The sequence below is a fragment of the Oreochromis niloticus genome, linkage group LG6 (assembly GCF_001858045.2).
Source record: "Oreochromis niloticus isolate F11D_XX linkage group LG6, O_niloticus_UMD_NMBU, whole genome shotgun sequence".
Taxonomy (NCBI): domain Eukaryota; kingdom Metazoa; phylum Chordata; class Actinopteri; order Cichliformes; family Cichlidae; genus Oreochromis; species Oreochromis niloticus.
The window spans coordinates 40,942,326-40,968,776 of record NC_031971.2 but is presented as its reverse complement, the minus strand read 5'-3'; the positions used below and the strand labels follow the sequence as shown (position 1 = coordinate 40,968,776).

The 26,451-nt window shown below is 45.3% G+C and overlaps 3 protein-coding genes across 5 annotated transcripts in view; 1 reads left to right on the top strand and 2 right to left on the bottom strand.

The window, feature by feature from the left end:
* The window catches only part of wdr17 (WD repeat domain 17), a 30,894-nt gene extending 19,465 nt beyond the window's left edge, over window positions 1-11,429 (bottom strand). For both annotated transcript variants that reach the window (XM_019360516.2, XM_025908408.1), the window contains exons 1-8: window positions 11,300-11,429; window positions 6,222-6,350; window positions 3,411-3,594; window positions 3,106-3,336; window positions 1,703-1,813; window positions 1,474-1,614; window positions 1,098-1,220; window positions 40-227 (exon numbers count right to left, since the gene is read on the bottom strand). In XM_019360516.2, coding sequence (XP_019216061.1) covers window positions 40-227; window positions 1,098-1,220; window positions 1,474-1,614; window positions 1,703-1,813; window positions 3,106-3,336; window positions 3,411-3,594; window positions 6,222-6,344 — 1,101 coding nt within the window. In that variant the 5' untranslated portion in view covers window positions 6,345-6,350; window positions 11,300-11,429. The remainder of the gene's footprint in view (window positions 1-39; window positions 228-1,097; window positions 1,221-1,473; window positions 1,615-1,702; window positions 1,814-3,105; window positions 3,337-3,410; window positions 3,595-6,221; window positions 6,351-11,299) is intronic.
* Window positions 11,430-12,470: 1,041 nt separating this feature from the next.
* The window catches only part of LOC100707400 (high mobility group protein B2), a 642,043-nt gene continuing 628,062 nt past the window's right edge, over window positions 12,471-26,451 (bottom strand). The window contains exons 1-5 of one of the 2 annotated variants that reach the window (XM_005461252.4): window positions 14,831-14,988; window positions 13,838-13,997; window positions 13,554-13,702; window positions 13,297-13,471; window positions 12,471-13,208 (exon numbers count right to left, since the gene is read on the bottom strand). In XM_005461252.4, the coding sequence (XP_005461309.1) occupies window positions 13,038-13,208; window positions 13,297-13,471; window positions 13,554-13,702; window positions 13,838-13,984 (642 nt within the window). In that variant the 5' untranslated portion in view covers window positions 13,985-13,997; window positions 14,831-14,988 and the 3' untranslated portion in view covers window positions 12,471-13,037. Of the gene's footprint in view, window positions 13,209-13,296; window positions 13,472-13,553; window positions 13,703-13,837; window positions 13,998-14,830; window positions 14,989-26,451 lie in introns of those variants that run through there. The other variant, XM_019360562.1, reaches the window with a different exon arrangement.
* On the top strand, window positions 17,438-25,466 carry pmm2 (phosphomannomutase 2). Its single transcript, XM_003456479.5, has 8 exons — window positions 17,438-17,676; window positions 20,319-20,430; window positions 20,561-20,637; window positions 22,460-22,551; window positions 22,844-22,943; window positions 23,169-23,244; window positions 23,405-23,520; window positions 24,807-25,466. Exons 1-8 carry the CDS (start codon window positions 17,602-17,604, stop codon window positions 24,909-24,911), a joined length of 753 nt encoding a protein of 250 aa, XP_003456527.1. The 5' UTR covers window positions 17,438-17,601; the 3' UTR covers window positions 24,912-25,466.

Below are 26,451 nucleotides of genomic sequence, written 5' to 3'. Positions count from 1 at the left end.
CCTGTTTTGTCACTCACATGTGAGGATGCCACAGAATACCAAGTCTCGCAGGAAGTCCCACTTCTTGGCTCCCATGTCATAGAGCCCCACGCCTCCGTCCATGAAGCAGCAGACGGCGTGGCCCGGAGGCAGAGAGAAGGAGCGGTTCTGCGACAGGGTCGGGGGAGGGACCGCCTCACTGGTGGAACTGGTGTACTGACTCTTACTGGGGGAGCAGGAGCTCTGAGCTGCAGAGAGAAGAGGGCTGTGACAAAAACTCACCTGTGGAAAGCATTAGCTGGATCCAGGATTTTAACAACAGAACCTGATGCAGGCTGAAACAGATGAGCTGCAGCTGTAATCCTGTACGTGCAGTGCAAAAACAAAATCCTGCTATCTTATAAATAACATTTTTAACATCAGATCCTTCGGAATGTAGTGGAGAACAGTCACTGTGAGCTCAGCACTTCTGGCCTTCATTAACACTTTCGTGATGCTGAATTTAACGTTTTAGACAGCAGATACACAGAAAATCTACTTTTCATCATTGGAAAATGGAAACAATCCAACACAGGCAGTTCGGTTTCTGCAGAGTTAAAAAATGTAAAAATGTGAACGTTCACCCACATCCACTGCCAGGCCTGAGGCTCCCTCTGCTGTTCAGGATGTTGGCAGAGCTCAGGAGTGTGACGGGCGGCTGAGAGGAAAGCAGGCCTTCACCTGGCCTTTAAAAAGATCCTCACATCTTTGTTCAACTGCTGAGTAACTTTCTGCTCTTTAAATGTCTAAAAGATGTCTAATACTGCACAGCTATCAATCTGTTTAGAAATTAGTGAGAAATGAATGAAAAATAGTTGTATAGTGCATATTTAATCTTTGCTTCCACCTCGGATGGATGGATGGATGGATGTTGGGTGGATGGATGGATGGATGTTGGGTGGATGGATGGATGGATGTTGGGTGGATGGATGGATGGATGTTGGGTGGATGGATGGTGGATTAATCACTTGAATAAATCAGTTTTGCTGTGACCGACTGCTCCGTCTTGACTGAAACTGAAGCTGTTTCAGTGTTTCTCATCTCTCCTGCCGTTACAGCTCATTTACTAAAGACGGTACCTTTCTTGGCCAGTGGGGAGTTGAAGACATGCAAAGCATGAAATCCCGTCTTTTTCAGCTTAAAGCTGTCCAGCGGAGTCGAGCGAGACACGTTCCACACTCTCAGCACGCCGACCTGCGAGTCTGAGGGACAGAAACAAATCACTGAACACGCCTCGGAGGCTCTTTCACACTGTAAATATATTCAGTGAACCAAACTGAATGTGTTATTGTGGACTTCACAAGTCAAATGTTCTCATTATCATGCAAATAAGAATCTATGCATAAAAGATGGCAGCAGGAGAGCGGCATGTCCCACACACCGGCTGCCCGAAGCACACGTCCACCCGCGCAAACAGAAGGGAACACACATCCCACGTGAACACGCGGGCTTTACCTCCGGTGATGAACATGCCGGGCGCAGACGGGACCCAGGCCAGACACTGCACGGACGCGGCAGCTGAGGGGAAGCAGAATGACGTGATGCAGGCCAAGGCCTCGCTGTCCACCAGTCGGATGCCGTTATGGAGGTTAGACACTGAAAGAGATGGAACCAGTTCATCGCTTCTGTGGGCAAATGGGCCACAGACCAGAATAAAAGCTACTTTACCGCTCTCAGATCTGACCTAGTAAATAGTCGGTTGACAAAGGGTCCCACTCCAAGGCACTGACAGGGTCCTCCTCATCTGTCCCCTCTAAAGACTCCGGACGCAGCACGTGCTTTTGGCTTTTACTCCCTCAAGAAGAGAACAGGGGGGTAAAAGTCTTTTCTTTGGACACACTGAATTTGCATGATTCACAGTTCAAAATAATCCTTCTTTATCTAAATTTGGTGCAGGTTCCTCACTTGGCCCTCTGTCTGACACAAACTGATTTAGCCCCTCCCACTTTTTCCTCTGATTGGATAAGCTGGTTTCAGGGCGCTGTGTGACCACCCACCTGACTTCCTGTAAGAACGGCCTTTAATACGAATGTTTGTGCAGATCTCTGCGACATGAAAGCTGCGTGTGCTCTGCATCACGTCTCTAATCTGGATACAAAACACTGAAAACTTACAAATATAAAACCAAAATACTTTCTTAACATAGCAACACTTCACACAGTAATCTCCTGTAATTAAGTGGAATTTAATTGTATTTAATTTGAAGTATCAGAGTAATTGTAATTACACACAAATGCTCAAAAGTAAAAACACTAATATAAGAAGCTAACAAGTCAGCTTTTTACAGGAAACGAAGACATAACTATATTCTAAATAAAACCATAAAATATGTCTCCGCCCTTCAGTTGAAGTTCCTGCACTTCCAGGTTTCTTCCAGTCACTCCTTTTGAAAGTTGTGTTTGAACAGTGAGTGTGAAAGAGCTCAGAAACGCCTTTAAAATCAAAGAGCAGCTGAATAATAGATGCTCATCGGCATAAAGAATAATAAATATAGGGTTATGATACAGCCGGCGTGCAGCGTGTTTACGCTGAAAGATGGAAAAATAAATAATAATAATGGATTGGATTTTATATAGCGCTTTTCAAGGCACCCAAAGCACTTTACAATGCCACTATTCATTCACACACTGGTGGAGGCAGCTATGGTTGTAGCCACAGCTGCCCTGGGGCAGACTGACAGAGGCGAGGCTGCCATATCGCGCCATCGGCCAACACCAGTAGGCGGTAGGGTAAAGTGTCTTGCCCAAGGACACAACGACCAGGACAGAGAGCCCAGGGATCAAACTGGCGACCTTCCGGTTGCAGATACGCTTCCCAACCCCCTGAGCCACGGTCACCCCATTTATTTATTTGCAAAATTACCATGAAATTACACTCTACTTAAAATTATGTACTTAAATGTACTTTGTGGTTTCCTGTGAAACTTTTTACCTGTAGCTTACCTGTAAGTATTTTTGTGTAAATATAATTTATTGTGATTTCAAATAAAATCCACTGACATTCCTTCTCTTTTCAGGGGAATGACACTTGTTGTAAGGTCACAGACCTCCAGACGTCCACACACTCCAAGCCCGTATTGGTCGGTACCTGGCTGAAACACCGACAGGCTCCCGTCTGTGTGTCCAAACACCAGTTTCCCCTTCTTGGTGGGGTGCCATCTGAAGAGACAGATGTCAGACAGGAAGGAGTGGGCTTCTTTATGCACCGTGACCCCAGGATCGGGACTTCGGTAGACCCAGATGTACAGCGGCCCGCGCTGGGAGACGAACGCCACTCCGTCGGCCGAGTTCCAGCACCAACTGACTGACACGGGGACGCCTGAGAAACAGGAAGAGGCTGTGAGGCTTTACAGATTCTGTGTGGAAACAACCCGGCGTGGATGATCCAGCTACCTTTAGTGTTGTCGAGTCGCGCCACTGCCTTTTTCTCTGCTACGTTCCACACGATGAGGAGGTTATCGGCTGAGGCTGAAGCAAACAGGTCAGGGTTGTCGGGGCACCAGCTGATCGCTGTTATGGTCTTCTTGTGTTCTGACATGATGGACCTCAATTTAAACTCATTGTACTGCTGATCCAACTGCAACGAGGAAAAGAGAACGAATGAAACGGCTCTGAGAAATCTGTGTCAACTTCCACAACTCTGCCCAAGAAATCAAGAACCTGATTTAAATCTGGACCATCTTTCCTCCAGGTCGCCTCCCTGTGCACCTCCTGACTACCTCCAGCACTGCTGCTGTTTTTAGATCTCCTCCTGGAGGTCCTGTTCTGTCCATCTGCATCAGTGCCTCACCGACTGCAACACTGTGCAGACAGCAAACAATCCCTGGTGATATGAGCTGCAACTGAAGGTTTCCCTGGGGGAGCTGGTACTCTACAAGGCTGAAGCAATGCCAGGAACAAGTTATTCATCCCCCAGAGTCAGAGCTCAGAGCCCGCTGGCACGATGTTTACAATCAAACCCCTCAAAGGACTCGTGCATTCATCAGAGCTCCGGAGACAGACGTGATCCGGACAATCCAAAAAATTTTCACCACAAGAGCAGTTCAAAGGTCAACAACATCTCGCATGCATGAATCCAGAATAAGAAAAAAAAAAACCTTCAAATCTCAGTTCAATTTGCAGAAGGAACAAAATTCCTGTTTCAAAATTCCCTGATTCCCAGTTCATCCCTGTCACATTCACAAAGAAAGACAAGCTCCACCTCGGGTTTTCCCAGCGATCCACAAACTCACAGCTAAAATCATAAAGGAAAACAACAGGAAAAGAGAGCGGTCTCTTTTCCCGAGCAGCTGTCTCCGGAGAGCCTCTGGATGATTCCTGTGATGACAGTCACGCAAGCTGTCGCCACATTACCCGCACGCTACGCCCGAGTATTCGGACCGCGTTAGTAAAAATCAGTATTGCTCACCTGGAGAATAAAGTTTGAATGAAGTCTCAGCACTGCGATCATGGTGCCCTCTGATACAGCCTACGTCCTGTTTGCTGCACGAGGATGTAACGCGGTGACGCACAGACTCACTCACAAGACAACCTGCTGATTTCTCCTCGCCACGCCGACTGTGAGACTCAGAAAATAATATGTCGAGCATCGCGATACGATTGGCTGACAGGACTGGCTGTGGAGGTTAAGTAAAAAAACAAGTTCATGGAATAAAAATGCAGGAGACTGTGGACCACAGCAGCACATAAATGTCTCAGCAGAATAAAAACAAATCAAAAATGCATAAGATAAAACTGAACGACTGACATGCTGCCACACTGGAGCAGGTCCAGAGACAGAGCCGCAAACAGCCGCGCTGCACAGGGTCACGACCTTCAACGACTCACAAGCTGCAGAGAAACCAGCTGGGGTTCTATGATTTTAATGGGCGGAGTCACAGCTTTAAATATGGCGATCGACAGTGCTTTGCCCAGAAAACATCAACTTTGTGTTACAGCATCTACACTCTCTCTCACACACACATGTACACACAAACATGTACACACTTCTTTTCATGTCTTGGTGGGCACATCTAATTGACCACATGCTTTCCTTAGCCCCAACTGGAAAATGACACTAAAACCACATTTTGAGTCTCAAAAATGTCTTCAAACGCATGAGGACGGACAGTTTGTCCCCATAAGTGACCTTTGGTCCCCACAAGTATGGTAGCAAGCCCATTTTCTGTCCTCACAAGATGTCTAAACATGTACACACACACACACAGACAGACACACACACACACGCCCACAAGCACACAGACACACGCACACACAGACACACACACACACACAGACGCACACACAGACACACAGACACACACACACACACACAGACAGACACACACACACACGCCCACAAGCACACAGACACACACACACACAGACACACAGACACACACACAGACACAGACACACACACACACACAGACACACACACACAGAGACACACACACAGAGACACACACACACACAGACACACAGACACACAGACACACACAGACACACACACAGACACACAGACACACACACACAGACACACACAGACACACAGACACACACAGACACACACACAGAGACACAGACACACACACACAGACACACACAGACACACAGACACACACAGACACACACACAGAGACACACACACACACACACAGACACACAGAGACACACACACAGAGACACACACACACACACACACACAGACACACACAGACACGCCCACAAGCACACAGACACACACACACACAGACACACAGACACACACACAGACACAGACACACACACACACACAGACACACACACACAGAGACACACACACAGAGACACACACACACACAGACACACAGACACACAGACACACACAGACACACACACAGACACACAGACACACACACACAGACACACACAGACACACAGACACACACAGACACACACACAGAGACACACACACACACACACAGACACACAGAGACACACACACAGAGACACACACACACACACACACACAGACACACAGACACACACAGACACACACAGAGACACACACACACAGACACACAGAGACACATACACAGAGACACACACACACACACAGACACACACAGACACACACACACAGACACACACACACACATACACAGAGACACACACACACACACAGACACACAGAGACACACACACAGAGACACACACACACACACAGACACACAGGTAGATCACCTGGTAGATGTATATAGCCAGCGTAGCACAGTAGGCAAAGCGGTCTCCGCTGGCCGCACACACGTCTTTATTCCACGGCTGACAGCCTGCTGCCAACAGGCCCACCTGCTTCACCTTCGCCATCCTCACCTGCAGACACACAAACACTTTAGTTTTAACCTGTTTACAAACTGGTGACAGTTTTGGATTAGGTGTGCGTTCCTATTATTATTACTGGACTGTCGTATTGGAATGAGTGTGTGGCCGTGTGTATTTACACATAAATAGTTGTAGCAGATTAACACTCACAGCACGCACGCAAACTACATGCATCAACAGGTTGGCCCGGGATGAGATGATTAGAGGGAGGATTGAATTAATCTCTGCTGTGATTGGCTGCTGCCTAATAACTCTTACTGCGAGGAAGTGACACAGCACTTCCCGAGAGCCCTGCAGACACTCCTGCGGTGAACACCGCTGATCGTCTCAGTGTTCTGCTGGTGACTCGACGTCCCCCACCTAAGCATCGTTACAGACCAGTCACCCCCTCACAGGTGGCAAAGGCGCTCCCCAACAGCAGCAGCCTCTTTGATCAAGGCAAGGCAATTTTATTTGTATAGCACACTTTCAGCACAAGGCAATTCAAGGTGCTTTACATGATTAAAAGAAAACACAAAACATAAAACACTATAAAAGTAAAATACAAGAAAACATTTATAAGAAAGCATTTACAATAAAACAATAATCAAGACAATAATTTATATGAAGATATTAAAACAAACAAGTAGAGAGCCATAATAGGATCAGTTACTCATAAGCAAGTCTAAATAAGTAAGACAAAGAGTCCACAGTGTTTACCCAGCCTCCAATCTGAGCCCATAACCCAGGGGTCGGCAACCCTAGGCACGCGTGCCAAGGTTAACTGATGGCACACACGACCATAGCTGGACTGGACATCAGGCATAACGGACATTTGCTCGGTGGCCCAATGATTTTTTTTTTTTTTTGGTGGTGGCTATCGCGGAGCTTCCACAGATTCAGTAAAATTAACAAGTGGTGGAGGCCAGCAGGTGGATGAGGGAAGGGGAGGCAGGAGGAGAGACCCGAGGCAGCCGCCGGTCGGAGCGTCAGGTGAACTAAACTTCAGGTAAGAAGTTATGACCTGCAGTCTATCTGGGTCAGATATAAACCAAGTTTAGGTGGAGTTTATTTTCGTTGTGCTGACTTTTTACAGTCAGTTACAATAACTCGTACTGCGTACTAGCTAGCATGACGGAGTTTATATACTGCTGGGCGGGTGCTATGATTTTATTGATAGTGAACTTTATTTTATTCATAAGGTTAGTTAGTAGAGTTGCCAACCGTCCGGTACAAACGGAATCGTCCTGCATTCAGAGAAATTATTACGCGTTTCGTGTTGAGCTGAGAAGGAACACAGTTTGTCCCGGACTTCAGCCAGGATGGAAAAAGACACAAAGCTGGAGTTATTGTGTCTTTGCTGCACAGCTGCATCTTCTTCTCCTCTCATTCTCTCCTGTTGCTACTTCAATCACGAAACTGATCAATGATCAGCTGATCGGCTTTTCTCTCTTGTTTGTTTATCGCTCACTTTGCGCCAGAAAGAGGAAACCAGCGGATGTCGCGTTAAACAACAGCAGCACGTTTAAGCTTGATCAGCTGTTGTTAGAATTTATTTAATATTAATTTCTAGTATCAGCTGATGTTTGCTGGAGCCACAGCTGTAAAGCTGCTGGTCATGATGTCGGTTTGGTTATCTGGTGAGAGGGAAACATGCAGATGAAACCAGGAGATGTCCTTACTGAATCATCAGAGCTGAACAGGTGATGGAGAAACAGGTTTACCTGTTAGGTGACATGAATGAGTTGAAGGGAAGTTATGAACTGTTTCTGAGAGACAAATAACACCAAGCTCCTTTTCTATGTAGCTGACAGCTGGTAACTGTGCAGGGGCGGGTCTAGCAAAGTTTTGCCAGGGGGGCAGGTAGGGCATTAACAGGGAAAGGGGGGCACAAAGAAATACTTTCTTATTCTCATTTAAAATGTCTGGCTGTTATTAAATAATTATCTGAAGCTTACAACCAAAGTTTTTATCTGACATAAAATGAATAGAAATCATACATTTACCAACAAGACAGTGTACATCACTGTCATAACAGCGTTTGTTTTCATTCAAAGGCTTTATGGCTTTAATATCTGGGGGGCCGGTCTTTAGTCAAAATGCATCCATAGACTCGAGACACAATGCATTTTTGGGACTTTCAGGTGGACCAATGTTTTATTTTCTGATCAAACCAGAAATCTTTAATGAGCAGCTGGATTTGTCTCGCATTAACTGGCTGAGTTAATGCCAGTTAATGCGACATCGAAGCAGCTGGAATCCACAGCTGTGCGTGTTCATGGAGCTGCATTGTCACCTGCTGGACATCACTACCTGACAAGTTTAACTGTCTTCAGAACATTGCAGAGGCCTTATTGACAGTATTTGGCTCTACATATCTGTGTGAGCAGATTTTCTCTCATATGAGTGTCCTCAGCCGTCTGAATGCTGGACACTCGGAGACCTGTGTCTCTGAGTGGGAGACCAGAGATCACATTAACATGTGTGTCTCTGTATTAACAAACATACCATATTGGCCCAGTTTATTTTTCTTATCATTGTTGTGAGGAGACCATAAATAGCATTTGTATTTTCTGTTGTACAGTTCATTTGCTGTTATGGATAAAAAGTGTCTTTTTTTTGTTTCCAAATAGCTGATAACTATTCGCTGATAGCTGCCAACATCTGCGACAAATATAATTCTATAAAGTTGTTCTATATAGTGTGTAACTGTTCATATAGAGCGTTATTAAATTTATTGCTAATGCAATGATATGGCACACTGACTTCTGAGGAAATTTTAAATGGCACTCGCCATCAGAAAGGTTGCCGACCCCTGCCATAACCTGATCCATGGAGCAGAGGTCCAGAGTCCTTACCCTCAGGAGAGCACGCTGACACCTGGGCACAGTTTTTGTTTATCTCCCTCCTGAGTTATCCCTGCATCGTGACAGTGTACAAGATCACGAGGTTACCTGTGGCCCCACCCACTAACAAAGCAGGCAGGTGGTTTTAATGCTGTGGCTGTAAATTATGTCATTTGTCCACTGTTAAGAAACCCCAAAGCACCTTCATGACATACCTCACAGACACATTAACACTGTGAGTTCTGTGCTGGTAGTTTGGTTTGATTTGATCTTTAGCTAAAAAAAGGGGGGAAAAAAAGTAGTGTTTGAAGGATCATCAGTGATCATCTTTAAAGGGCCAGTTCACCCAAATCAGAGAAGCTACAAAGGAAGAAAGGAAAGAGGAGACAAGGAGTCGCTATCAAAGGTAGCTTCAAACACCTGTTGATGTGCTGGCCTGTAACCTCGTCCTGTCAGGTGCAAATAGGCTGATTTACATCTTCATTTATCATCCTCCATTAAACAGATAATGGTGTGAATCAGCTAAACACTAACGGTGTGCAGCCACAGTAACTACACTGTGAACGTGTTTAGACACAAAGATTGATTTTTTTAATCACTTAAAACACTATTTTGATGTGTTTAAAGATGTCAAGCTTTTAAAATAGTTTTACTTCTAAATAATCTGCATCATCATCTCAAACCTGAGGTGGGTTCGAGTACCTGAGAGGTCATAAATGTCTACACATATCACAAGTGCAAACTGGTTTCTCACAGGACCAAAAACACTTTTTTACGCATCACTTCCTGTTGTTTTTCAGTCTAAACAGTCTCTGATAGAAACAGTGCATCATGAGCTGCATGTCAGGCTACGGACCGAGTTTCAGCCTTTGAAACCGTCTAACAGAAAAGTTCAGGTGGAGCCAGTGTGTGAAATCTCACCGCTACACGTCAGCAGATTGGAGCTTGAATTGAATCGAACTATATTTTTTTACCCCTCTCAGTTAACAAGCATTATCCTAGCTACGGTGGCCGCTGTAGGACATACAGCTCCGGCCATCTGTAGTGAGTGCAGGTGTCAGTCTGTTTACTGTGCCTGATGACAGCAATACTGAGGCGTGTTACTGAGGATATCCTCGACTTTCCTCAGTTATCGCTGGTGTTTTTGTCGCTGTTAGCCACTGTTAGCTGCTATTAGCCTCTGTTAGTGTATATTTATGAGTACAACATTATTTTGTAATTAAATAACATCATTGACCTTTAATCAGTTCCACTGGATATAAACACATGACCCAGGGCCAGCAAAGGCTCACATCTGGCTCCAGATGTGACAACCTTTTCATATTTATTACCTGTAATAGCACAACAAAGTAAGTCAGACCGGTCAATAACAGAGAATACTGTGCTTAGGGTTAGTTAGTTAGTCAGGTGGTTGTTTGTCTCTGTGTGCTCCATAAAGAGGAAGGAGCCGTGCTGATGGGCTTTTTTTAATCACGGTTATTGTTAAAGTGAACATTTTGGCACAGTAACAAACATCACACCTGTGCTGGCTCTCCTGAGCTCCTCCTGTGACATGTGCGGAAATATAATCTGTGAATGAGCTCCATTAAAACTAAACACACCCCAGGAGACCAATCAGGACTCAGCTCTGAATAATGGAGGGGGGGGTGTCTCTACAGGTACACCCGGTGGAGACACGGTGACACGGCACGCGCACTCGTGTGATTAGTCAGCGACCCCCGGTGAAGCTCTGACATCACGGCGGTCTGCGCTGACTTCACGGGCCTCATAAACGACAAAGTCGCGCGCTCTGGACGGACTCACAACAGTACTCCCGACCACGTCACGCACCCTGACGTGAAGCACACGGGGTTAGAGCTCTGCGCGCTCCCGCCATCATTTCATCTGATCCTGAACAACATGTCGACGCATCAACAGGTTCCTGCACCGCGACTGATCCACGAGAAACCTGCGTGTCGCAGGAACCTCACACCCACACACGCACACACACACACACAGACACTGCTGCAGACACGGATCCTGGCTTAATTTTTCATCATTTCAAACACGCGACCAGTTCGTGTGTGTGCGTGTGTCTGTGTGTGTGTCTGTGTGTGTGCGTGTGTTTCCTCTTACCGTCAGTTGTCGGCAGGCTCGTGCACGGCGGACAGCTCCCAGGTGCTGAAATGCGTCCAGCTCACCGTCATACGCCAGAGGTACCAGCAGCAGCTGCGCTGATTGGTCCCTGGGAGGCCTGTCTGTGATCAGCTATTGGCTGTCCGGGCTGTCAGTCAGAGAGTGTCCGCGGTGTAAATCAGTGACGGGAACCTCTCATTTATTTACATTTACTTATTTATTTTTAAATATTTACACCAGTTTTTTATTTACACATTTCACAACAACAGGAGCTTTATACTGACCCACAACATTCAGATGATCCTCTGGGAGCAAAACACGGATTTTACAAAAATATTCTCAATAAACAGAAATTAAATCTTTATTGGAGGAAGCAGTTGGCAACGGTGGAAAGGAGGAACTCCATTTACACAGAAAGAGAGCTCCACATCAGGCAGGTGAAGCAATCTGTTGGGGTCAAAATAAAACTGGAGTATTTTTTTCTTGTCATTCGTCCAACCATCCATTCTTCTGTGCAGAGCAGCAAGCTAAGCGCCCATTTCAGACACTGTTCTCCTCAGTGGTGGTGAAGCGCTCCCAGGCCAGGCCCACTATATAATCTCTCCAAGGATGACGCTGGGGTCTCCTTCCTGTGCCAACCTTTCATTTGTCATCGCAGATATTTTGTTTTCAGCCGTTTCAGACAGTCTGTGCTAACGATGCCGTTCAGACCGTGTAACACGTTAGAGGCCCTGTGATTGGTCTGTCTGTCATCACTCAGTCCCTCTTTAAGTCATATCAGTTCGTGATTTTTGGAGGATCTGTTTAAAGGACCACAGATGATGCGGTTCATATGCAGAGGGGGAGTTCCCTGCCCCTGTGTGGAGCCATGTCCTCAGGAATACATTTACCACTGATCATTCTAACATGATGAGAAGCATTTCTTTTAAATATGGGTCAAGTCCTTAAAGCCACCTGAGCATCGTTGTCACCCACTGTGCAAGGTTGACTTTTAACATTTCCCCCTTGTGGGACTAATAAAGGTATATCAATCAATTTCGGTGAGTTAACTGCTGTAAGCAGAATGAGGCTCATTCTTATTGATGTCGTTGTCTTTATCTAGCTGCTCAGACTGTTTGCCCCGCCCTCCATGGTCATGTGAGCTTAAATAGGAACACAGAGCAGTCTACACTTATAGGCAATATACAAAATTTTATTACAAAAAGAAAAATCCGTTCTACAAGTTTTCAAAGTTCCACATTAAAAATGACGGCAAACATTTTTCTTTTAACCAAACTACAGATAAATCCTGGTAGTAAAATGACAGTGAAGAAAGGGCACCGCTGGAACAGAAAACATGAGCAGTGCTTCCAGAAACAATCATTCTTAAAAAAAAAAAAAGAAGAAAAGAAAAACAAAGAAAACAAAACATCTTTCCTGACTGGCTGCTGTCCACCGTCTGCACAGGAGTTTCAGTTCATCGCATCATCACAGGAAATAATCTGGCTGCCCGTTTTTTTTAAACCAGGATCTAAGGTGTAACAGACCCGACTTCAGCAGTTGTAAAACAAAAATAAACCTTAAAGGGGACTAAGTGACAATAAAAACTAAATCCCTGAATTAGAAGAAGAGGAGTACAGGTCGACCGAGGCCGACCGACAGGGACAGCAGGCTATACCGTTGGACGAGTCCAACCCAAAAAACAAACATAAGCTGAACAACGCATCGCAAACTTCACATCCTCAAACACAGAAACCACTTAGTCGTCATCCTCATCGTCGTCATCTTCATCCTCTTCCTCCTCGTCTTCATCGTCGTCGTCATCATCGTCAGCCGGTTCTGCCTTCTTGGCGGCGGGCCTGCCGGGCCCGCTCTTCTTTCCGGCGTCACTCTTCCCAGAGCCGCCCTTGGCTCTGTAGGCGGCAACATCCTGGAAAAGGGGAAGAGGAGACAAGTTAGGAACGCCATCTTAGACAACATGCGGCACCATCCAACACCACCCGAAAACACAGAGGTACCTTCTCATATTTCTCCTTCAGTCTGGCGGCTTTGGCCTCGTAGGGGGCCTTGTCTTTGGCGCTCTGCGTGGCCCACATCTCGCCAAGCTTCTTGGCGATGTCACCAATGGAGATGCCAGGGTTATCCTCCTTGATCTTGGGACGGTGGTCGGAGCAGAAGACAAAGAAAGCGGAGCTGAAGGGAGAACAACAAATTTAATCCCAGAAATCCAACTGAAAAAAAAATTGCAGACAAAGAGCAGCGAGTGTAGACTCACGGGGGCCTTTTGGGGGCGTTGGGGTCCTTCTTCTTCTTTCCCTTCTTGGCACCTTTAGGTGGCACGTAGGTCTTCATCTCCCGGTCATACCGGACCTTATCATTCTTGGCCATCTCTTCAAACTTTCCCTTCTCCTTGGGGGACATGGTCTAACACACACACACACACACACACACACACACACACACCCTATTATTATTATTTTTTTTAAGGGCAAGTAAAATTAAAAAAAAAAAAAAAAAAAAATTATCAGGACAGTGTTTATAATAAACCGCGAGGCTCACCTTCCATCTTTCTGAGCACTTCTTGGAAAACTCTGCAAAGTTCACGCTGGTTCCTGGGTGCTTCTTCTTGTGCTCCTCGCGGCAGGTCGCCACAAAGAAGGCGTAGGAGGAGGTTTTTCCTCTCGGCTTATTTGGATCCTTTGTCATGGCTGCGATTAATCTGCAAAATAAATACCAAAAAAGAAAAAGAGAAATGAAACCAAACACTAAACCACCAAAACGACTCCCCGAGTTTCGTATTACACGCCCACCCCGGCACAATAACCGCTCTCTGGCCTCACCGTTTTAAATTAAAGCGGGTAAATATCCTCACATTTGCCGTCGTGTGGCCGTGAGTGGTGTTACCGCAGCAGAAATAGGGCGAGCAGACGTCCGGGAGTGTTTTAAGGCTCTAATCGGCTTTCTGCCTCTCCGGGACAAAAAGACGCGACTCCATTTTGTATCTTCCCGCCTAAACACAACTGCGCCAAAAACTTCCCCAACAAAGTCTCTGCAATACAGACGCTCCGCTGCACTGCGAGCAGTCTCCCGGGTTTCTGCCTTTAAACACGGGCAGCCAGCACCCAGAGCGACTCCGAGACAGCCGGAGACTTCATCCAAACTTTAAAACAAGAGGCGCTTCCGTCGTGCTGCGAGCTAAGCTACCAAACCAAATGGCGTTTGAACGGCATGTTGCGCACTAATTCGGGCACACACTGAGCCACTACAGCACCATCTTACAGAGCCTCGAAGAAGAAAAACACCCCACAAAACGGCTGCTTTTCGGTTTTAAACAGCAGCGAACTGCTGGCTTTTTCACAAACACATTTTTGATATTGCTGTGATTTATCACGCAAACGACCTACAAGCCAAAACCATAGACGTATTTTAGCGCACAAAGCTTAAAATACCCGCAGAAACTTCAGCACACACCACTGCAATACAACACACGTTGCACAAAAACCTTCCAGCCACTGTTAGCGAAACAATTATTAGACAGCAGAGGAGCCTTACCTGTTCACCGCAAGACGAGCTGTAAACGAGTGAAGGAGGAAGGACGGTCAACTGTTTAGTCACCGTCTGCGAGGCCGCACTAACTATACTATCGAGTCTCACAGCTCCTTCCCCCCAGCAGCGGATTGGCGGAAATCGTGCATTTAAATTTGAACGTAGGGCACACAGCGCACTCGCCGATGTGATTGGCTGTTTTCCTCGAAGTCAAGCCGTAGCGTTTGTGTGCGTCACCTGCAAGCTGATTGGCTGCTCCCGGGCTTTTAAACATAGGGCGCGAAAAAACCCCTCTTTGTTCACTGCTGTTCCAAAATAACCTGTCTGCTGATGACGTCGCTTAACCGTTTGTTTTCGAGATGAGAGCGAAAGGAGCCGATCCGCTCCGAGTCTGCAGCTCTTCCGCGTCCAACAACGAGCGACGAGACGATACAAACAAAACTGCTCATTTGATTTTTAACGGGCGCTGACGGGTGTCAACACAATAACTTCCGGCTGCAGACTTTAACTGCAAACGTGACATTTTAATATTCATTAAATATTGGACATCCTGCTTTAAGATGGCTCCTGTGTATGGCTGTGCAAGTAGAAATGCAATCTAAGCATAAACACACCTCTAATCTATTTTAGAATAAATGTACTTTAAAGCAAGAGAGTCAAACATAAGGTCAGGGGCCAAAACCGGCCCCAAGGAGTCGAATCCGGCCCGGCAAATGTGGGCAAAGATTTATGAAATGTATTTTTATGGGTTTTTCAGCTTTTCCTGCTCTCATCCAAACTAAAGCAAAGTAATTAAGTACCAGATAAACAATACAAATTAAAGCTACCAGAACATTTTTTTGTAATTTTACACATTTATTTATTTCTTCTTTATCCTGTAGAAACACTGAGATGTACTGCTGACTCTGCCCTTCTTCTTATATTAAATAGAATCAAATTAAACATCTTTATGTTAACAGAAAGGAGTTTTGCTGGCTTGGTCTAACATAAGAACAAAGTAGAAAAATTAAAAATCAAACACCAAATCAAAATCACATCAGTTTGGTGATGAGCGTCTCACATGTGCATTAGAACATGTTTCAGTGCTTTTACAGAGGAACAAAAGGAGGTAGCAACACACACGCACACACTGCAAACCAGCTTATTAAATATAAATGCAAAGATTTTAAACTTTAAGACTGCAGACTGGCAGTTATCTAACAGTGAATGAAAAATAAGGGACAAAAATATTAAAGGAGGAGTCAGAAAGGAGGAAATAGTCGCAGTGATCCTCAGACAGAGCACGCAAACCTGATGCTGTCTCCACCTGAAATGTTCCTCAACTTTTAAAGAATTATATGAATCAAGCTTCATTCTGACAGCCACTATGAGGTAGTGCATTTAAATAAATTAATAATTGTAAGGTCTGAAGGTATTTCCCCTCAATGTTTCACCTCCATCACCATTTTGCAGAATTCTCCCAAACATTTGAATTTTCTTTTTGTGCCATAATCCTGAACATGCTTCATGCATTCAGAGGGGATTTCTCACAGTTACTTTATGAGCTCAGAAATAAATCCACAATAAGTCATAAATAGATCATTTAAAACAGTTTTAGCTCTGACCCTCCACAGAGGTGATTAAAACTGATTTACAGGCTCATTGACTGAGAAGTTGGGGGTGACCATGTGAGCCGGGGGGTTCACACCTCACAGTTATTCAGGAGGTCGTCTGTATGTAAAGTGGGGAGGTCGCTGGGAGGCAAATACATGTTAATGAAAAACTCCTGAACCACTTCTTCCCCTTTTGTTGTCGTCACCCCACCAAACTGCAAACCAGCAGCATGCAGGACATGTTTTTCACACCTTTAATTCTTCCTTTTTTTATTGTAAAAGATTATAATTGTGCTTCTTCTTTTCAGTGACTTTTAGATGGCTGAGCCTCATTTTCTTATATTGATTGAACTATTTCTAAATCATTTGACATATTTGTTATAGGTTCTGTTTAATGATTTAGCTGTTGTAACAAATTACCGTAGATGTAATTGCTTATGTTTATAGGACCACCTTGTGTCTTCCTTTTATATTTTATTTTCCCTTGCTGTAAGAGCTCTGTAACATACTAAAGGTTTATTCTATACTATTCTATTCAAATATCAGGACTGAAAACAGGAAAATTATCTAAAGCAGGCCTTAAAACACAGGAAGAGCTTACAGGTAGAAGTGTTGTAATTTTCTGTTTCATTAAAGACTTTATGTCCCAACATCTGTGTGTTGTGTTGAAGAGATATCAAATGAAGATAAACCCTATCGCACAACCCTGTGCTCATAATTTACTCATTTTCCTGAGCAGCTGTGCAAAATTGAACAGGAAAAATCTTCCTGGTTAAACATTAAACTCTAACGTAGCTGAACAGACACAGGTTTGGTTTATGAGCCAAAAGCACACGATGAAGAGGAGGAAGTGTGGAGACAAGGGTCCAAACTAAACTCACCAAAACACACACATTAATGACAGTAAGAACAAGTAATAAACAAATTGTAAATATAACATGTCTTAATATTGTTAAATCTCTTACGCAGATACTGCAAAATATCAGCAGGTGGCAGCACTGTGCGTCTGTCAGCCTGGTACACACCCAAGAAGAAGAAGAACTTTGGTTGTAGTTCTAAGCGGCGATCAGGTAGTGCAGGGAGAACCGAGCTGACCTTTACGGAACACCGGCAGAGGAGGCGAGCCCACTCGGAGCAGCGGGGAGGCGGTCAGTGTGTCTGTGTGGGTCCGGGCGCGGAGGGAAGATGAGTGACGCCGGTGTGGACACGAGCACGCTCTGCCTCTTTGACGTTGACGGCACGCTTACGGCCGCGAGACAGGTGGGAAATGTGTGCGTGCTTGTGTATGTGTCCGCGCGCGCGAGGGCAAGACCACAAGTGATATAAAACAATCACTGCACCTGACAAACCTTCAGACAAACATGACTGTACTCTCCGGCAGTGCGACTTCCGGCTCCACGTTGATATTGTAGTTCTTCCGCACGCAAAAATGCTCCGCAGAAACTACGTAACAATGGTTCCGCTAAGCGATGTTAGCCAGTATGGGCGGACTGTCAGGGCCAAACATCTTTGTAATAATGATATTAATATAATAATAATCATTGATAGTGTAATGTTATCGCTGTGGTTGCTAAATATAGAAGAGATTAGGTGACATATGTAACGGTAAATCAAGTCTTGCTAGCTTTTTGCTCTAACAGGAAGTGTCTGACGGAACGACAAATGTGAAACACGAGTTTACGATTTGAAAAAAAATAATGATAACTATAAATTACATTTATATCCGTGGTGTGTATAATCACTGTCGTCACCTTCACGCGGCCATTGATTACGTAGGTGACTCAAGCGACGCTCGTGCTAATCGTGTCCCCGGTAGTTTCCGCTAGCATGTTACTAATCCCCGGGTTGAGCGCCCCCTAACGGCCCTGCAAGGTTACGTGTTTGGCAGGTGACCCAGTTCTTCCAGCAGAGCCACTTATGTTTAAAACGTTCTTTAGAAGGTGACCCTGACCTCTGACCCATGCAGACTACTTTAGGTGAAGGTTTAGGTGGAGCAGGGGTCATGACCCTGAGGCTCTAGTTTTCAGTTTAAGCCTGCGTGTGTCCACAGCTGTTGAGTTTTGCTGCAAAAATTTGTAAAAGGCTGCAAACACTTCATCCTGTGATTTAAAAAATGTGACGTCATTGAAATGAAAATGCAAAGTAAGACAAACCAAGTTACTGATGAATGGCCAAGTGCAAATTTTCATTTCCACAGGGTACACTCAGCAGGCACACCTGTTCAAGTGCTCATTAACACAAATATTTAATCAACCAATCATGTGTCAGACACTCAGTGTATATATGCATGCAGACATGGTGAAGATAAGCTGCTGAAGTTCAGCCTGAGCATCAGAAAGACGATTTCAGGGACTTTAAACAGAGCCGTCTCTGTTTACAAGGAACTGTCCAGCGAGTAGCAGTTCTCACCTCGCTGATTTCAGAGCAATTCATCAGCAGTCGCTCGTTAAACTGCTCGTTACAACTGATGTATACAGAGAAGCATCTCTGAACAACATGGCGAACCAGCAGCAGAAGACCACACCGGGTCCCCCTCCTGTCAGCCACGAACAGGAAACCAATGAGTCCTGATTTTTTCTGCATCACATGGTCAGCGTTTGGTGTAAACACCATGAAAGCATGGATCCATGCTGCCTGTGTGATGATGTCATAATGATGTCACGATGTAGCGTGAACCAAAATCTCTCAGGAATCTTTGCAGCAGCTCGTTTAATCCATGATGCAAAGAATTAAATTAAAATAGATTAAATTAAATTAAAATGGGAGCTCGGGCCTAACTGCGAGTGTGTGCAGTAAAGGTTGCAGACTCGCTCTGTTTCAGCAGAACTTGGACTCCACTGGAGTCAGAGAAGCTTCACTGAAGCTGGAGTTAAATATTAACAGACGGGTAAACTGCTGATGTCCTCAGATTTTCTGTTTTGCTGCAGAAACGTCGGCGTTTATACCTGTAGTGACGGAGACGTTGATCTCGTCAGTCGAAGGCTTCTCATGTTTGACTGCGTGCAGCGTTTTTAACTCTTTAATAAACTGATTTTTACTGCGAGTTTCACAACCGCAGCGTTTCACAGCGTTTGTTTCCTGTGTTGCGACACACCTGACCAGTTTGAAATAAATGTTTTTGGGGAAAAGAGGAAGGTTTAGTGAGCTGCTGCTGTGCTTGTGCAACGCACAGAACGGGTAACCATCACTGCATAAAGAAGCAAGAGGAAAGCAGCTGAGCCTGTGCTGTCCCGGGAATCCTGGCTGAGCGCACGTGTGGACGGTTGAGTGCAGGGATGTCAAAGATAAGGCTCGGGGGCCAGAATAAGCCCATCAGAGACTCCAGTTTGCCTCATGGGTGGTTTGGAAAATATGAACAAGGGCATAAATATTGGGGTTAATTAGTTTTGCAGCTTTTCCTGCTGACAGACCCTCCACAGCATTCAGACCACAGTAAGGTAGCTCAACAAAAGATGAATAAATGACAGACGTTGCTGTTTTTCTCTGTCTGCTATAGAAACTTCAGGAAATCAGCAAAAGCTTTGTTTCTAGATTTGGGCAGTCTGGGCGGCGAGTTATCAGGACACTTTCTGTAATCTCACAATTTTATCATTTATTTTAGAAAAACTGAGACAAGCTGATGAAATTACGCTTCTTTACCTTATGTTAAATATCTCAGGGACTAATTGTGCAGTTAAACGTCTTTACTCTGCCATAAAGTGGAGTTTCACTCACCGTGGGCCGTATGTGGCCCTCAGTGTGAAATGAGTTGGACCTCCTCGATTTAGGGTTCATAAAACAAACAGAACTACAAACTCAAGAAGTCGTGGAGTCTGTGTCCGTCTGTGTGTCCGTCTGTGTGTCCGTCTGTGTGTCCCCGTCATGGCGGTAAATGTGGGGCGTGTCACTGTGTGTGTTTTCAGCGGGTGACCCCGGACATGGCAGAGTTCCTCCAGAAGCTGAGGACTCTGGTTCGGGTCGGCGTCGTCGGAGGGTCCGACCTCAGCAAGATCAAGGAGCAGCTGGGAGATGACGGTGAGACGAACGCCGCTCTGTGTCCTGTCTGATATTGTCCTTTCATTTACATGCAGCTGAAACGATCACATGACCGTGCTTATGTAACCAGAGCGATGATAACACTTGTTGGTCGCGGTTCTCTGTGCAGTGATCCAGAAGGTGGACTACGTGTTTGCTGAGAACGGCCTGGTGGCGTATAAGAACGGACAGTTACACTCTGTGCAGGTGAGACGGAGTTTTACCTTTTTATGTAACTGATCTGGAATCAGCATGTAAAGAACCAGCTGAGGAGCAAAGTCAGTGACATCATCAGCCTGAGAGGGTTACAGAGACATTTCTAAGACTGTGGGACTCCAGCGACTAGGGCTGCCACAAACGATTATTTTGATAGTCGACTAGTCACCGATTATTTTTGCGATTAGTCGACTAATCAGATCATGCATCCATTGGACGTAAAATGTACAGCTTATTGCACCAGCATGCGTCTGCTCTTATATAACTATCATTAGCTTACAGCTTGAAGTGTTTAAGGTATGTGCTAACTAAAAATAAAGACAAGATGATAGTTTATTAAATTTAAATGAAATTTGCAGATTGTTTCAGTGAAGTTTAATAAACTCAGCCGTCTGCTCCTTGCTATCTAAAATATAACAGGACACCGGAGTATATTCTCGAGCATCTCACACTTCTGATAATCAGTTGTCTGCTTGACGTTTATTCATCTGTGCAAAAACTATAACTTTATTTCTCAGCCAAACCAATTTACTCAGGAACAAATAAAATACAAAAAAAAAGCCAAACAATAACATTTTTAAGTTATCTAAGTGACTTATATTACATGTTTAACCCGAGTAAGCGAAAGACGGCGGTGAGTTTGAAAACGATTTGCCGGGAGTCCGGTGTTCTCACCGACTCTAATGAGCCTAGAAACCCGGCTCGCTATCGAGCTGGTGGGTAACAGACCTCTCCGAAAACGTCGGAGCGCTTTTGAAAATATGTGGTGTCTTGATAGACTGAGCAGATATTTGAGGTTTACACAGCTACATTCTCACCTGAAAATATGTTAAACGTTTATTTTGTGACCCAGAAAGAATAATAATTGTAATATTAAAACTAACTAGCTGCCGCCATTGTTGACAACTGCGCTGGGCCGCGCTATGAATTCTGGGACACAGTTTCTTCTTCTTCGGGGTTAACGGCAGCTGGCATCCTTGTACATGCAGTGCTGCCATCTTCTGTTTCAGTCCGTTATTACACTCTTAAATCCTACTACTTATTCCTGCGTCTTTGGGATCTTACAAAGCTTCAAACGACGCGTCGACTATTAAATTAGTCGTCGACGATTTTAATAGTCGACGTAATCGTGACTAGTCGACTAATCGTGGCAGCCCTACCAGCGACCCACGGTGAGAGCCTGGAAAACCATTGACCACTCATCCAGGAGGTCACAGAAGAGCCCAGAACAACATCTGCAGACCGGCAGACTCACCTGGCTCAGCTAAGGTCAGAGGTCAACAATAAGAAAGAGGCGGGGCAAAGATGGGAGAGTCCAAGGAGAAACCACTGCTGACCAAGAAGATCACAAAGGCTCGTCTCACATCTGCCAACAAACATCTGGACGATAATATTCTGAGGGCTGACGAGACAGAAGCTGAACTTTCTGGAAGCTTTGAGTCACATCTGCATCAGACTAACAGCGTTTCATCCAGAGAACATCCCAGCAGCAGGCAGACACGGTGGTGGTCGTGTGACGGTCTGGGCTGCTCTGCTGTGACTCAGGGAACCATGCAGGAACCAGCAGCTCCACCTCTGATTGGCTCAAATGAACAAAATAAAGGTTCTGGAGCGTCCGAGTCAAAGTCTGGACTTGAACCAGACTCGGATGATTTGATGTGACCTTGAACAGCTGCTCATGCTGGAAACCCTCCAATGAGTCTAAAGACCAAAGCTCAGGTTACACTCAGGACAGGCAGGTCTGGATACCTTTGTTCCCTTAATGAATGACATCATCATTTATAGTGTGTGTGTGTGTGTGTGTGTGTGTCAGTCCATTCAGGCCCACATGGGGGAGGAGCTGCTGCAAGACTTCATCAACTTCTGTCTGAACTACATGGCCAAGATCAAACTGCCCAAGAAAAGGTGACAGCACATCTGTGTGTTGGTTAGTGTCGGTGTAACAGCCTGGCAGGTGGGGCGGCGGCATGTGGGGCGTGTCAGAGAGCGTGTCAGTTTGATCCAGCAGACGGTCTGTAACACGCTGTCCTCCACTTTGGGGCTGTGGGCGTGGCACAGCTGTGAGAGGATGCAGTGTAAATGTTTTAAACTGTAAAAGTGCTCGCCATGAAAATGTATCAGGACTGTGGCGGTGTTGAGATGGAGCTGCGTGCGGTCCTGCGGTGGGTGTCATGTGACTGCATGTGTCGTCTCTCAGGGGGACCTTCGTGGAGTTTCGTAACGGGATGTTGAACGTGTCTCCGATCGGACGCAGCTGCACGCAGGAGGAGCGGATCGAGTTCTACGAGCTGGACAAGGTAACGCCCACGTGCTCACCCTAAACCCAGACTCCCCCGCCTCCTCCACCTGCTCCTCCACCCGCCTCCTCCACCTGTAATTAACAAAGATGTCTGTTTGTGGTACATTTGGTAGGTTTTAGCTTGTTCTCATTAAAAATGTACTGTAGAGGTAAAAGTACTGAGTTTGGATCTTTTGCCTGAAGCTGTTGCTGAAATGAAGAAGGTGGTGTTTGTTTCCTACAGAAGGAGAAAATCCGAGAGACGTTTGTGTCCGTGTTAAAGGAGGAGTTCAAAGGAAAAGGACTCTCGTTTTCCATCGGTGAGTGTGCTCCAGCCGGCACGCCGCCTCACTGACCCGGGCCTTTAACCGGCTGAAACAAACTGAGACGGTCAGAGGCGGCGGCGTGGCTGTCCTGCCTCACTGTGATGCAAGTGGCGCCCTCGTTTCCTGCAACCTGTCGGTCTTTGTGTGTCCGCAGGAGGTCAGATCAGCTTTGACGTGTTTCCTGACGGCTGGGATAAAAGGTACTGCCTGGGCATCGTGGAGAAGGACGACTACTCCACCATCCACTTCTTTGGAGATAAGACCAAACCTGTGAGTATGCAAACTGTGTCACATGACTCCTCACAGAGGCAGAATATCAGCGGGAGGTAAACAATGGCTGGTCGGGTCAAAGGGTCGGTCCTGGAAACACCGGTTTCATTATTCCTGAAGTACAGCTGGATCCAGCAGCACACTCTCACCAAGCTGAACACTGCAGCTCCTGTTGTGTCCAGCAGGGGCAGCAGTGAGTCAGTCCCCATGTTACAGCCTAACAGCAGAAATGTACAGTTTACAGCCTGAGACCAAAAACAGAAATCAATAGATTCTTTCTATCATCACAAAATCTGTGCAGGTGGAGAAGAAAACAGCAAATACTCAAAGTCAGCCAGGCTAGGATAAGAAGGTAACAGGTCAGGTTGTCACAGCTGTAAGTAACTTTAAGCAGCGCGGTTACTCTGGGAATGTAATCTTACATCATAAGTACTTTTAATGAGTGGCTTATTCTGGAGTCAACACCTGTCTCCTCCTTATTCTAGCGTGGCTGAGTATTTATATGTTTAATAAATAAAATAAAATTGAAAAACATAAATGGATGATAATAACAATAATAATAATAATAACACTTATACTGTAATTTTAAATTAAGTGAATTGAAACTCTGTCTGACTGCAGGCAGTTACTCCCTTAGTTTGTACCCAGAACATCAGTGCAGCACGTCTGCAGTGTCAATATGCAAACAGTTATGGAGCAGGACGTCGTTTCCATCGTGGGCCACATTCAGCACCTTTAACCCTGAGTGGGCCGGGCCGCTGAAACGCCCCCTGAAAAGCGCGTGACTCTGTGACTGCACAGAAAAGTTACTCAGACTGTGATGATCAAACTCAACTTGTTTTCCTTCCTGTGAGGTCACTCAGAGGAGTTTCTGTCCTTTCGTTGTTCGTCTTTATTACGCCGGTGTGTGAATGTTCGAGTCTTCATTAGGTCAGCTCTGGTCCCCAGGCCTTATGTTTAACACCGCTGGTATAGACAAATGAAGCTTCAGGCCCCAGAGAGGCCGGCAGGGTTTACAAGTCTCATTGTTTCATGTTTTTAAGGCCCAGGGTGGAACTTAACCTGCTGTTAGAGGCTGTTTCAAACATCTGACATGTGCTCACTGGCCACCATGCAACACTTCCAGCTGTTTGACGCTGTGTTTGGAGGACACACAGATGTGTGATGTTTACACTGCAGCGAGTTTGGGGCAAAACTTTTTCACCAAACTCGTTTAAAGCGCCGCTTCGTTGAATCTTCAGCTGCAGCACGGTTCATCTTTCTGTGCGTCTCTGTCTTCACGTCAGGGAGGAAACGACTACGAGATCTACTGCGACCCCCGGACCGTCGGCCACGAGGTGTCCAGCCCGGAGGAGACGCGGCGCCTGTGCGAGCAGCTCTTCTTCTCCTGAGTGCGAACACCTGCCAGCTGTGACTCTGCGTCACCAATAACGACAGACGGGAGGAGGAGCTGATGAACGCTGACGTCACTTTTTGATTTTAGCTGCTTGTTTGGTCAGGGTTGGTGGGTTTGTCTCTCTGTGATCTGTGTGTTTGATTCCACGTGACCCGCTGAGCCTCCGCGTACGGAGGACTGTTTGATGAATCTGTGGTTCAGCTCGGGGTTTTTTGCTGTTACTAGAAGGTTCGGGGAAGTCCCTGCAGCCTCACGCTGTGGGCGGAGCAATGACACGTGGCTGTGGTTTACCATCCTCCTGCCTGAGTGTAAATAAAGGTGGATGACATCACAGCTGTACTGAAACGGGTTCATCTCCACTCTGTTGTCCATCTTTGTTATACAGTCTGTGTTTCAGGAGTAAAGTAGCAGCTGATCCTGTTATGAGGTCGTTTTATACAACATGTGGAAAATCGTAGCCATGCTTTAAATAATAATCGTGTGATGTTTCTGTACATGATGACGTTACCGTTAACGGCGAGGGGAATAAAAGGGAACCAACACTCTGAAACTCGACTCGTTCTTACTGCGATTTTCCTCCAAAGACCAAAAGAGTTCATCCCAGATGTAACCCAGCAGCCAACGGGAAGGACGTGGATTTGAAAAGGAGGAATCATAGAAATAAATCTATAATCTCCATCTATTCACTTGATTCTCCTTTATTTTGAAAAACCTGTTTTTAAATTATTTCAAATTAATATTTTTAACAAAGATTTTTGAGTGATTTGATGTTTTTTTTCCTTTCAGCTTTTAATAGTTCCTTAGAAATAGAATTCCTCCTTTACAGTTTAAATAATTACTTTATTTAGATATTAATAATTTATAATTGCATTTACTAATGCGTATTGAATTGCCCCATTTAATTATTAACTGATGAAATTTTTAGACTTTCTTGGTCCTCCGTATTTATTAAACTTGTCTCGTAATTTAACGATTACATTCGATACATCACCGGAAGCTACATCCATCTTTAATATACAGTCTGTGGTTCTGTGAGCATGCCTGAAGTTGAAAATTTTTATTTGTATGATTTAATTTTCCAGGATTATAAACACAAAGTCATAAAGAAATAAACTTACACATTAAATATGGAAAGTTCAATATTCAGTTACATTAAAGTACTTGAATATTTGTCTGTGAAGGTTCTCAGTCATCCAGGTCATCGTAGTCAAAGGAGCTTGCAAAGAAAAGCGTCTGGACTTCTTTAAGTTGCTTGAAGACGTTTCACCTCTCATCCGAGAAGCTTCTTCAGTTCTAAGGGTCGAATGGTGGAGAGTCCCAGATTTAAACCCAGTGGGAGTATCCCCCCAAAGAGGGACAAAGGACCCCCTGATGATCCTCTAATCACATGAGCCAAGGTGTGAAAGCGGGTGTCACACCTTGGCTCATGTGATTAGAGTGAATATTTCCACATCTACAGAAGTAAGCACAAACACACACACACACACACACAAAAACACTATCACTCAGCTTAACTCAACTACCTCAAAGCATTG

Bases quoted from the DNA above. Each gene is read 5' to 3' on its own strand.
- pmm2 (XM_003456479.5), top strand. From the start codon at position 17,602: ATGAGTGACGCCGGTGTGGACACGAGCACGCTCTGCCTCTTTGACGTT. The intron at 20,638-22,459 runs GTGAGACGGAGT...TGTGTGTGTCAG, and splicing joins GACAGTTACACTCTGTGCAG to TCCATTCAGGCCCACATGGG. The intron at 23,245-23,404 runs GTGAGTGTGCTC...GTGTGTCCGCAG, and splicing joins AGGACTCTCGTTTTCCATCG to GAGGTCAGATCAGCTTTGAC.